The sequence below is a fragment of the Sorghum bicolor genome, chromosome 6, assembly GCF_000003195.3.
Source record: "Sorghum bicolor cultivar BTx623 chromosome 6, Sorghum_bicolor_NCBIv3, whole genome shotgun sequence".
Taxonomy (NCBI): domain Eukaryota; kingdom Viridiplantae; phylum Streptophyta; class Magnoliopsida; order Poales; family Poaceae; genus Sorghum; species Sorghum bicolor.
In genome coordinates, this window is record NC_012875.2 from 42,463,170 (window position 1) to 42,475,903 (window position 12,734).

The following is a 12,734-nucleotide window of genomic DNA, read 5'->3' on the forward strand; positions in this document are numbered from 1 at the left end:
TTGTTATTAGCGGGTAAGCAAAGCTAGCCATGCAAGTGCGAGTGTGCATAGGTACGTGATCTTCATATTTTCACATGGCTAAACCCATCAAGCGGGTCCCCTCACAATTAAGGAAATATGCCATCCTTTTTTCACATGCATGTAGCAGGAAGCATGGCTTCATAAGGTCGCATCATAGTATTGTTGACCACATGGATCAAAGAAAACACTGTACGCATCCTTATCCCTGCCATCCTGCTCCTTTTCTCAGCGTTCACACGCAGCAGGAAAAGGAAGGTGGCGACACCGCGCCCGCGCCCACGCTGGTAGCCTGGCCGCGCCGGGGTCCTGCGCCCGTGCTAGGCCACGCGACGGGCTGCCCTGTGCCCGTGACAACGGCCGGCGAGCCGCGTCGAAGATCGCGCCGAGGTCAGCTGCACTGCTGGCCATTTTTCGCGAAGGGGCCGTGCTGGCCATGTGGGAGCCTGGGGCCGCGTGCCGGGTGGCCAAAGCCGGCCGCACCTCTGGGCTGGAGGTCGGCCGCGCGAGGGTCCGCGCCTGCGTCAGCCGTCATCTGAGGTAGCAGCCTCGCGTCAGGGCTGTACCGTCGTCGCCCGCACGCACCCGCACCGGGGTCGTATCAGCGTCCACACGCTCGCGGTAGCGCCGCACCGGCAGCTGCGCGTCCGCGGGGTCCGAGCACCGGCGACCGCGCCAGGTCCTTTGCTCATCTTTCGGATGGCAGTGACCAGATCTGCCCACTTTCAGGGCAGCAGTGGTATTGTTTTGCGCACACATCTTCAGGATGACGGCAAGATACTCGTGTTCGTGCTTTAGTGTGCATGTTTATTCATGAATAAGAAATTTGAGCATCAAATGAACCGATTTCTCACCTATTTAACTCGATAGGGCTCGTGCTAATAACATGTTAGAAATCGAGTCACTGCATTACTCACACTCACAATCACACTCACAAACACAGGATTTTGGGACACAGAAAATGAGAGGAAGATGGAGCTTTTTTATCTTGTTTCACCTTTCTGATTCTTGCTTTACAAGTATGAGAGTGACATCCTATTTATAGATGTACAAAGAGAATAGATACAAACCATCTATAGTGTTTGAACATTAAGACTTCTCTCCCCTCTTTCATTTAATTGGCCACCATTCAAAGTCACTTGTTCACATTGTTTTGAGACTTTGATTCACAACGGTTTTGTTATTTGTTTTGTTTTCTTTTATTTTTTTTATAGACTTGATGAATGAACATGTTCCCCTACCTAATCTTTTTTTTTGAAAGATCCGTTCCCCTACCTTATCTAAATACACTAGTTGGATCTATGGATCATACTATCATACGTATGCTCCCTTTCTCGCGCTTGTTTCTCTGGCTCAATTCTCCGTCGCTAGTGACTGTCTATACCACCACCATCCCTACAAGGTTAGATATCGAGTCAACTCAGCTCGTATAGCTCTAATTGTTACCAATGGCTCGGCTCGACTCGTATACTAATGAGCTAAAAGCTCAGCTTGGCTTGGCTTGCATGGCAGCTCAAGCTGGCTCATTTGGAACACGTTCGTGAGCTAACTTAATTTGTTCTTTCTATTGAGGTTATTCATCCAACGAAAGACAGAGACGGTACTGATTTAGGAAAAGCAAAATAAATAAGAAGACAGATGATTTGATGTTGGTTTGGAAAAATTAAGAAAAAGCAAAATCTAATGCTTGCTGTTGTGCATTGGCTTGTAAGGGAGTAAGCAAAGCTGTGATTGCAAGGCCTAGCGAGCAGTAGGTGCCCAGCGACTTATGCATGGCCGCGTGCGGTGGCCCAGGAGGAGAACAGCCAAGCGCGCATACGTATACGGCTACACTTCCATGGAATGGTGGACGGGGAAAGTCTAAGGCCTATGGGTGGGAGCGTGGGAGTTGGGGGCCATGGTTTTATCATATTAGGCCAATTAACTATGGCATATAAGGGTTGATTTAAGTTGATGTCATCTAATTTATCTCGGCTTGTTTTGGCCGGGGAGCGGCTGGCTCTAGGAGAGGGGCAAGCTGTGTGACTGCCGGAGGCCCACAGAGTTGGGGGGGCCCAAAAGCATATAGTTAATTAGTACATATATTGGCATTAGCTTTTAAAGGATCAACAAATATGACCCAGATCATCCCATCATCACAGTTCCAGGTTCCTTTTCTCGTAGTCTCGATATCTTGTATGATCGAGTGCTATTTTCTTCTTTCATGTATGCGCCTTGCTTGTACAATGGTACAGTGTTCAAAAATTTTAATTCAATGTATTTATTTGGTTTCTTATTTAACGTCATTGATCTTGACAATGTCCTTGAAGATTTTGCATCAAGAAATGATAGAAGTCGGTTTTTTACAAAGCACTAAAGCTTATTTTTATTTAAGGTAATTAACTAGTTATTGCTCTTTTAGCTTTTTATTGTACTATATGGTTATCTTTTATGAACTAAATACACCCTGCAAAATAAGTCTTATTATTTTGTACAATATACTTTAATAGCAATATTAAAAATTAGTTTAATAGCACTTGTCATCATGCTTGCCCAAGGGCCCTTCAAACTATAAAGCCGATCCTAGTTGGTTTGTTAACTAATCGAGCTAAAGTGCTGGTTCAGTTCTTCAAAAATCCAAACGAGACGAGCTTGAGCCGAGCCACTAACGAGTAAGTCGAGCGAGCTAGCGAGTTATGAGTTGCTTGAGCCGATCCTGCCCATATGTGTGAATGAGCAATTCATATATTAACTAAACGAGACGAGCTTGAGCCGAGCCACTAACTAGTCATCCTCATTGTCTATGTTGTCGCCGATCCTGCCCAACTATATCATGTCACCAAATAAATAAGGGCTTGCTAACTCTCGATAGGTTATTTTAGGCATTCCTTGAGACCTAATTTTTTTTCTTCACCCATTCTATTGTTATGGTTGAACTCTCCATATTCTTTGACCCCCTGGGAAGAATTTGACAAAGATAGGGTTTACGGTTAAGAAATTGGATATAGTTTGAGGGCTCATTGTAGTCAAGTTGGATTAGAGAGAAGATGACAATTATGGAGAACATAGTTAAGGGAGGCAAGATGGAGGTGATGTCACCGGCCAGGCGCGAGAGGATGGTTGGCGGGTTGGGTCAAGATCAAGAATGAGGTGATCATAACAGTGGTAGATAGGACAGGGAGGAGGTTACCATGGGTGTGGTAATGTCTCACCAAAGACGACATTGATAGGTACCTAACTTAATTTAGAGGGATTGAGTCACTAGGGTGGTGATTGTGTGAAGAAGTCTCTCTAAATTGGTTCACTAAATCCACCATGAGAAAATAGCATAGATGTCCATATTTCTACTAGTGTGTCATAATTAATTAAAACAAACCAATGATGGTGTAACACCCCATGTCCAAAACTACTTATATGGCCTGCATATGCGTAGCACTCCTCTTACACTTTTGTCCTCACTTCCTGTAAAAAAGTTAACCTGGAGGTGCTACATTTGGACCAACAAGCAGATTTTGGACGCAGAGTGTTACAGATGGTGTGAAAGCAGAAGGAACTTACTACTATAAAAGGGACATTGCATTATGTATGAAACGCCAACATGGTATCTTGTTTCACATAAAGATACAAGTATTGCCCTTAGCATATCTTTGGTTGGTATTGATTATTTAGTCTTATATTGGATCATAGTAATGATTGATCCTACTACATACAAATTGATGCTCTTCCATAGTGCAAATCTAGGTGTAGCTTCAGTTGCTGGGAGATGTGCCAACTTCAGAGTCTTGGTCTCCCTTAGGAGATGTGCCAACTTCAGTGTCTTGGTCTCCCTTAGGATCTTTATCCACGGTTTCACCATCTTCAGAGTCTGGATAGTCAACAAGGCCCATGTCTATTGAGTTGCTTCCAGTGGAGCTTTGGACTTCAGAAATATCATTATCAATGTACTCTTTTTCAGTAGAAGAGTTTCTGGCATTGCTTTGTTCGTCATGTGTGTTAGCTCTAGGGCCTGTATATATGGGACACAATGGACAAAATAGAAGGTCACTCATTCTATTACTTTGAAATAACTTTGAATACTATAAATACATTACATGTCGATAATAATAGGTTATTGTGAAAAACCACCATATACTCTATCTAAGGAAAGTAAGAAAATAAACGAAGTTTAGGAAATGTGAGAATTGGTGAACAAATAGAACACTTTTGAAATGCAAGCATAGATAAACAGAGCGATGTGGCACTTAGTTATTTGGCTAGTGAGCATGGTCTTCCATTTCTACCAACTATGACTATGGGTTTGGTGGGATATTTATGTGAATTGTTTAGTGTTCATTTGTAGTTTTATGAACTATGGTGACATGGATCCTTCTCTTAAATATTGTATCTCATTTAATCCAAGCTAAAGTTAAAGTGCTAGAAACTCAATCAATTCTAAAAAACATAAGTTAATTAGCAATTGTGAAAAGTTCTAACCTTGAAAGAAATTACTAATAATCTCTGTCTTTTGATCCCCAAGGTCAAGAAATTGCCATAAGTTATGAATGGTAACGGATTCAAAAGGTTTGTTCACCAAAAACCGTAAACCAAGTTTTACACATCTCATCACAAAATCTATTGTTGCCTTAGTTGACATCACCATTGTCTTAGTTGACATCACCATATGAAAGGTAAAATACACTACACTAGCTTAACAGTTCTAAAGAAGAGAGTAATTATGGAATCTAGAGAGGGATGCATGGGAACATATGAATTGGAATCTATTTAGTAAGAATGTAAACACTTACTAATCACTTGGATGTTTTCATACATCTCTGTGGCCCTCTCAAGGAATTCAAAACCTGGTATTTCTTCCATCTCCACTGCTACTAATAGGAAATCAATATCTTGTGCATGATCATTAAGAAAATCTAGTGCCTCTCTTGGATTTGTAAAAACTTCAACTGAACAGGCAGACAAAAGTCAGTGATCATTTGTAACAAAATAAACTAACAAAATAGATAATAAATACGAAAAATAATCATAGTCATATATTTCAACAATTCTTTGAGAATCATTTTGACAATTCTTTAGTGGAGTTCAATAATAAATTTTGGAACTAACCATGAAAGTTGAGTTGATGGAGCATGTCCCTCGTATGGTTCGCATTATCTTCATCATGATCAATTATCATCACACGAAATCCATTTACAGGGTCCATGAGATTTAGAAGGTTGAGGTTCCTATGCTTTTGGTGCTTCTTTTGTGTTTCAAGAACTTGAGGCATCATTTGCTATTTATAGAGGAAACATATTTGTGGTGTTCGCTCTCTATCTATCTCCGCCGCTCTCCATCTCTAATTCTCTATCTCCGCCGCTCTATCTCTAATTCTCTATCTCCGCCGCTCTCCATCTCTAATTCTCTATCTCCGCCGCTTTCCATCTCTAATTATCTATCTCCGCCGCTCTCCATCTCTAATTCTCTATCTCTACTGCTTTAAACCTTGACATAATGCTTTCTGCCCTTTATCTCTACATATTTTAGATCCAACGTGTATGTGCTGATTTGTATGCAACAAAGTCATCACATATACAGTGACCAAACTTATTACCTCTTGAGTGGACTATTCATTAGGATTACCACATATATGAATTTACATAAAACTTCATAATCATTCGGTAAAGATTCAGAGGACTTATGAACTAAAAGCTCTGACAATTCTTCTCCATGATGATAACACATATTGATAAAATTTGATAATCATCGTTATAGTTACTTAGCATTCAATACACTAGTTACATGTCTTGAAGTTTTCTAAGCTTAATGTTGTAAGCATTCAAATTTTCCAACCTTAATGTCTTCATACTCACATATTTCTTGAATAATATTATCAACAAACTTTGATGTATTGCAAAGATATGTAAAGTACGTACGTGTGGTCCTAAACATTGTGTTAGAAAAAAGATCATAAAATAAACAAATATCAAATGGTTCTTAATGCATACTTCTAGAATGACCAAAAGTATCCCAAAAAATATATGTACCCCGATGTATGACATATACTATGCATAATTGGTGTGTGCTCCTCTCATATATGCACCTAACTAATGTGAGCATATGCATATCTCTAACATACACAAAGAAAATGTTGCATTGCTCCTAAAGGATCCAGCTTGGCCCATGTCGTATAGCCAATAGTGGTGTCTAGTTGCATTAATAAGTTTAAATTGGCTTTTATTGCAAGAAAAATTAAACCTAGCTAGGTGATATGGCCATAGAAATTAGTGCAACAAAGGTACATTGTAGATACCCATCATATTGATTTACCTCAATCGAGTGTCATCCTCTTGACTAACCTAATTTAAACAAATCAACCTCGACGATCCCTAGAGATGCCACCCATATCTCCAATACATCAAGGCACAAGATCCTCATTGTGTATCATGCCAATATAGCCATCACAAACAAATATCACATATCAACAAAAGATTACATAAATTAGCAGAAAGATATGTTACAAATCTTGTCAAATTAGTAACTTAAGGTACAACATTAGTGGAACACATATGTCTAACTTATATGTGATGAGAACTCGATGGCTATCCTACCTTGTTATGCCTATGTTGAGAGCCCTACGATAGCCACCTTGCTCATGGGCGTCACCTCCCTTGCTTGGATGGGCTCCAACCATTTACCCACTTTGTCAGCATTGGCGGGATGACATGGCCACCAAGGTTGTGCCTGCAAAATGACTTAACAACAACACCATGAGTATAGGATTGTACTCCATAGCAGTTATCTAACATATACAAACAAAGGAGTATGCATTTGGCATTACCAAAGAATAAAGCTAGGGTTGCATAAATAGCATTTTGTCCATAAAGTACATGTCATCTATCAAATACATATAATCATAGCAAGATATAGAATATATGGGAATTAAACATAAAATGAAGCTCTATGTCCCCTGAGTCCTTCGTCACCACAAACTAATCTGAAGCTAGGAGTAACAACAACCAAGTCTGGATAAGGGTTGCCTCATGGTTTCAACCTTTCACAAGTTTGGATAAATAACTCATAAATGTTATAGCAATGGGTCGAGGTACTAGCTTATTCTAGCTACTCCACGCTACAACCCAAGTCGAATACAAATGGTTATCCAGTCACCACAAGGTACTTGTCTTACCATGCTCATAATATGACATGTGGTCTATGCAGGGGGTTTCTTAGACTCACTATGATAGAGATATGATCCTTAACCGTTCTAATGAGCTAAATCATTTAAGACCTCTCTCGTCTTACAATGACCCAACCCCTCATCGGTCCTTGAGTCAAATTCTTCATCATATAGATCAAATTTTAGATCAATGCTAAATTTGATGTTAATTAGTGGACAAGCAATTCCTATCATGTGAATAGTGAGAAACACATCACCAATTCATCTTCTACCATATCTAAGCAAGCTAAGCATGTGTTATGTTCTAAAATTATAAAAACAATCAATACTTTAAGGGTAATAATAACAAGGGTGGAGGCTTGTCAAAGTTTTTGACCCTAGCAATGGAGATCAATGTATCACATATGGAATCACAAGGGTAGTACACAGGACACCTATTTATACTAGTTTAGGTATGTGGTGCCCTACATCCAATTTGGAGTACATCTCTTTATCTCATGTGCTCGATTTACGAGGGGTTGTTGAGTATTCTATTTCACTAATACATAGAAACTTAATGGAGGCAGGCATTTTGGATTAATAGAGGCGGCCATTGCAATCGTCTCCAATCAAAAGTCATCGTTAATCTAGCCTTTTTGGAGGTGGTTGCTTTACTTGCCTAAGTTAATCGATTAATAGAGGAGTTCATATTAAGTTGCCCACCTCCATTAATCAAATTTTTTTAAAAAAACTAGCAAGCCCAATTGAGCCTGCACTGAACCCAATTGAGCCCGTTGGCCATACATGCATCGGATCTAGGCGCAGCCGATCTCTTCCCTGCCACATCTAGGCGTGCTAGCTCCTCCATGCCAGATCTAGGTGCAGTTAGCATCCTCCTCATGGGATCTAGGTGTGGCCCAAGGGAGGATCTACCGCCATGGTGTAGCTAGCTGAACTTTTGTTCACCCTGGGAGAAAGAGAGAGAGTGAGAGAGAGAGGAGCTAGGAGAGATGGAGAAAGAGAGAGGACTGTTGTTACCTAGAAGAGATGTGTGCTCCTAGATCTCACCATTGTCTCCTGCAAGCCACTAGATCCACTTGTGGCAGCTGCCCCAAGCACCGCCAGGGTGGGTGGTGGCCGCCTTGTGTGTCGCCGCCACTGGTAGAGGCCACCCGGCGCGCCGCCACCGGTTGTGTCAAGGCTAAGGGAGAGAGAGAGATGAGGGTGAGTGAGGGAGAGAGAGAGAGAGAAGGTGAAAGGTCCTAAAAGGCTAGACGGGGTGGATAGCCTATAAAAATTCTCTACAAAACACTAGAACAAGTGGTTAGTAACCTAAAAGGCGAAAAACAATTTTGTTCTAGCTCTAAAAGGATTGCAAGCCACCTATACCCAAAAATTATAGTTGCTATTGTCACTAGGCACAAACAAAGGCTATGTCACTACTCTCTATAACTAGTTACAACTAATTATAACTAGCAAGAAAACTAAAAACTACTAGTTACAACAAGTTTACAAGAAAGTAAAGAGGAGGGGATAATTATACCGCCATGTAGAGGATGAACCAATCATAATACAAATGCTAATAAAATCACTAGGAGAATACCAATGGATATGAAACACGCAATTTTTCTCCAAAGGTTCACGTGCTTGCCGGTACACTAGTCCTCGTTGTGTCGACCAACACTTGATGGTTTAGCAGCTCAATGGCCAGGTGTTGCACAAATCACCAGGTGTTTCACAAACCTCGTCCACACGTTGGAAACCACAAGAACCTACCCACAAGTAAGGTAGCTCAATGACACGAGCAATTCACTAGAGCAACTTTTGTGATCTACCATGGGAAAAGGTCAAGAACCTCACAAATATATCCTTAATTGAGGGCAGATACAATCATCAAATTCCCTCACCAATCAACAAATCACCAACCATCTAGGTGAAAGGTCCTAATATGGCTAGAGGGGGGTGAATAGCCTATTTACAAATTCTACAAACTCACTAGAGCAAGAGGTTAGTAAATAACAAAGCGAAGCTTTTTGCTCTAGCTCTAATGGGGTGTTTGCAAGCCACCTATCCAACAATTCTAGTTAATATAATCACTAGGCACACAAGAGCTATGTCACTACTTACACTAGAAAGCTACCTAAAGTTTCTATACAAGTAAGTAAGCTACTCTAGTTTGCGGGAATGTAAAAGAGTGGATGAGATAATTATACCACCGAGTAGGGGATGAACCAATCACCAATATAAACAACCAAGCATCGGGAGAATGCCAATCAAACACAATTGAGACACCGATTTTTCTCCCGAGGTTCACGTGCTTGCCGGCACGCTACGTCCCCGTTGTGTCGACCAACACTTGGTGGTTCGGTGGCTAAGAGGTGTAGCACGAACCTCGTCCTCACTAGGACACCACAAGAACCTACCCACAAGTGAGGTAGCTCAATGACACGAGCAATCCACTAATGTTGCCTTTGGCTCTCCGTCGAGGTAGGCACAAACCTCTCACAATCACCGGGAGATGGCCACGAACAATCACCAACTCGTGCCAATCCTCCTCCGCTGCTCCAAGCCATCTAGGTGGCAGCAACCACCAAGAGTAACAAGAAAACCGCAGCCAAATCGATCCCCAAGTGCCACTAGATGCAATCACTCAAGCAAATGCACTTGGAATCACTCCCAATCTCACAAAGATGTTTAATCTATGAAGGAGATGAGTGGGAGGAGTTTGCTTAGGCTCACAAGGATGTCAAGTATGTTAGAATGCCAAGAGCCTGAGCCCCAAGCCAGCCAAACACGTATAAATAGCCCCTCAAACAAATAGAGCTGTTGGCTCTTTCACTGGGCAAAACTCGGGGGCACCGGACGCTCACAGGGAGCCACCGGACGCTCAACACCCAGCGTCCGGTGCTCACCTGACCGCCACGTGTCACTAGCCGTTTGAAGTCGACCGTTGCCGCCAACGGCTACTTCGCACGCGCGCCTGCACAGCACCACCGGACGATGGGCACCGGACGGTCCGGTGCTCATCGGACTCGTGCGCAGAGAGTTTGTCAAACTCGCGACCTCACCGGACGCTAGGCACTGTCTGCACTCCGGACGCTCAGACACAGCGTCCGGTGCCTCTAAGCCAGCGTCCGGTGAGTGTTTTCTCACCGAGAAACACTCCCGCGACTTCACCAAATTTCCCTCCGGCGCAATAGAAAATATGCACTTCATTTTCTCAAAAAGCGCCAAATCCCGCCTCGCAAGCTCGGCGGGAGGGAGAGAGGAACCCATCCTCTCTCAACCCTTCAAACTTCAACTCCCTTCTCAAAGTGTGCCAACACCACAATGTGTAAACCAACATGTGCACGTGTGTTAGCATTTTTACAATCATTTTCTTCGAAGGAGTTAAGTTAGCTCACTAGGTTCTAAATGCATGCACATGAACAATGACACCTAGTGGCACTTGATAACCGCTTAGCCAAAGAAATCCCCTCTTTATAGTACGGCTATCTATCCTAAATGTGATCACACCCTCTATGGTGTCTTGATCACTAAAACCAAAACCCTAAGCAATACCTTTGCCTTGATCTCCATAGGGTTTGTTTTTCTCTTTCTTCTTTTCCAAGTTGAGCACTTGATCATCTTGTGGTCATCACCATCATCACCATGATCATCACTTGCTCCATCACTTGGCATGTACCAACCTTATTAAGTCTACACACACTTAGTATAGAGGTTAGTACTTAGGGTTTCATCAATTATCCAAAAGCAAACTAGGGCTTTCACTAGGTGACGACGATCACCAAGAGTAATAGGAAATCCACAATCACCAGAATCACCTAGTGCCACCAAATATGCAATCACAAATGCACACACTAGGATTTCCCTCAATCCTCTCTCAGAATAAGCCAAAGTTGGGAGAAGAAGAGGAGAGGAAGGAGATCCACTTACAACTCTCTGATCAATCACTGGAGTCCAATCTCCCACTAGATTGAATCACAAATCACTGGGAGCAAGAAAGGAGAAAGAGAGAGCTTGTTCTCTGTTCTTGATTCATAGGATGCACGAGTGGGATGGAAATCAGAGAGAGTAGGAAGGAGGGAAGGACTAGCCTTGTCCTCTATTAGCCAGAGGTTCCCCAATAGGTAGATAAACAACAGCCATGAGCTAGGCGCTGCTGCATCTCTTAGGTGCGTGTGTGCCTCCCTTGGCCAAAAATGCAACCTTTCTCTCCCTAATAGTGCTCGACCTACGTTCGACGCGCACTCGTCGGACACTCCGACGCACTACTGAAAAATGCATCACTCGGCCTCAATGCACTGAACGCTGGGCCAGCATCCGACGCCTTCGTTGCCAGTGTCCGGTGAGCACTCCCGCGACTTCTCCAAAACTTTCCACCGACATAATAGACAATATGCATTTCATTTTCTCAAAAGCGTTGAATCCTATCGAGCTTGCCAATCAGAGTTGCCAATTTACACCATCCTTAGCACCATAGTACTGGACATTCACAAAACTAGAACACCCCATGAGATCAACATTATAAATAAGCTTCTAGTACCACTTGTGAAAACACAAAAGTCTAGTTACACTTCCTATGCACACTAGGTCTTCATTTCATCAATGAAACCTATAACTAGCATACACCACACAAGCAAGGTATCAGAGAAAAGCTTTAAAGCTAATGCAAATGCAAGCAGACATATGTGATGCACATTGAAATGCAACATATAAGTTTATGAGCTTGCTCCCCCTACTTGTGTGCTTCAAAATTTAATTGATATCCTTCCTTTATGTTACTCCCTTTGTTTCTCTCCCCCTATCTATCTTTGTAATTTCTCTCCCCCTTTGTTATCAAAGACCACAAAAGGTGAGCTCAAATATTAGATAGGTTAGTGTGAAATCATGTGAAGTGAGATCTTTTTCCAAATTTGGTTCAATCTAGATTACTTGCATAAGATATTTAACTCGGTTTGATCCAAGGATAAGATTTTTCACACCTCAAACAAGGGTTATCTTGTACCATATTGAGTTAAACACTTATAGTGCATATTCTAGATCAAACACTAGGATTGCAAGCCCACAAACATTTCATATGCTACCACTAGATCATTTTAAACATAGAAGCAATAGTGGTACCATACAAGCATCAAATTCATTTGATTTTCATGAATGCACCTAAGACATGTAACGAATGACTAAATGCACTAAACAAGTCCTTAGCATAGGATGAATGACATGTGTTGATGGTGGATAGCGTCAACATTTTATATATCAAATGGCATGAAACATACATCAATATCTAGAAGGCTAGGGGTTTATCTAACAATTTCCATGAGTTTTGGTGATTTATCAGTTTTCAGGGACTGAACCAGAAAACACTAAAAAAGGACATAACTACAAATATACACCACAGAATTATCCGCAACTCAAGAATACGCCAAACTACTCTAGAAGGATCCAGAAGACACCAGAGCAAAGGGGAGGCAGGGCCACCTCCACCTGTCAGGCCGGCTAGCCTCCTATGAGGGGAACCCTCTCCTCCCTTCTAGAATGTTCTTCCACCGCCCTTGACAATGAATCTTAGCCCTACATGAAGTCGGTTTGATCAAACAGCTAT

The 12,734-nt window shown here is 42.0% G+C and overlaps 1 protein-coding gene across 1 annotated transcript; it reads right to left on the bottom strand.

Annotated features, from left to right (window-relative positions):
* Positions 3,594-5,222, bottom strand: LOC8072068 (two-component response regulator ORR29). Its single transcript, XM_002447717.2, has 3 exons — positions 5,098-5,222; positions 4,782-4,937; positions 3,594-4,003 (listed from the first exon to the last, which is right to left on the bottom strand). The coding sequence occupies exons 1-3, from the start codon at positions 5,192-5,194 to the stop codon at positions 3,747-3,749; spliced, it is 510 nt and encodes a 169-aa protein (XP_002447762.2). The 5' UTR covers positions 5,195-5,222; the 3' UTR covers positions 3,594-3,746.

Coding starts and splice junctions, on each gene's coding strand:
- LOC8072068 (XM_002447717.2), bottom strand. CDS start 5,194: ATGGACCCTGTAAATGGATTTCGTGTGATGATAATTGATCATGATGAA. Junction 4,938..5,097: donor CCATCAACTCAACTTTCATG/GTTAGTTCCAAA, acceptor CTGCCTGTTCAG/TTGAAGTTTTTACAAATCCA. Junction 4,004..4,781: donor TGAAAACATCCAAGTGATTA/GTAAGTGTTTAC, acceptor CCATATATACAG/GCCCTAGAGCTAACACACAT.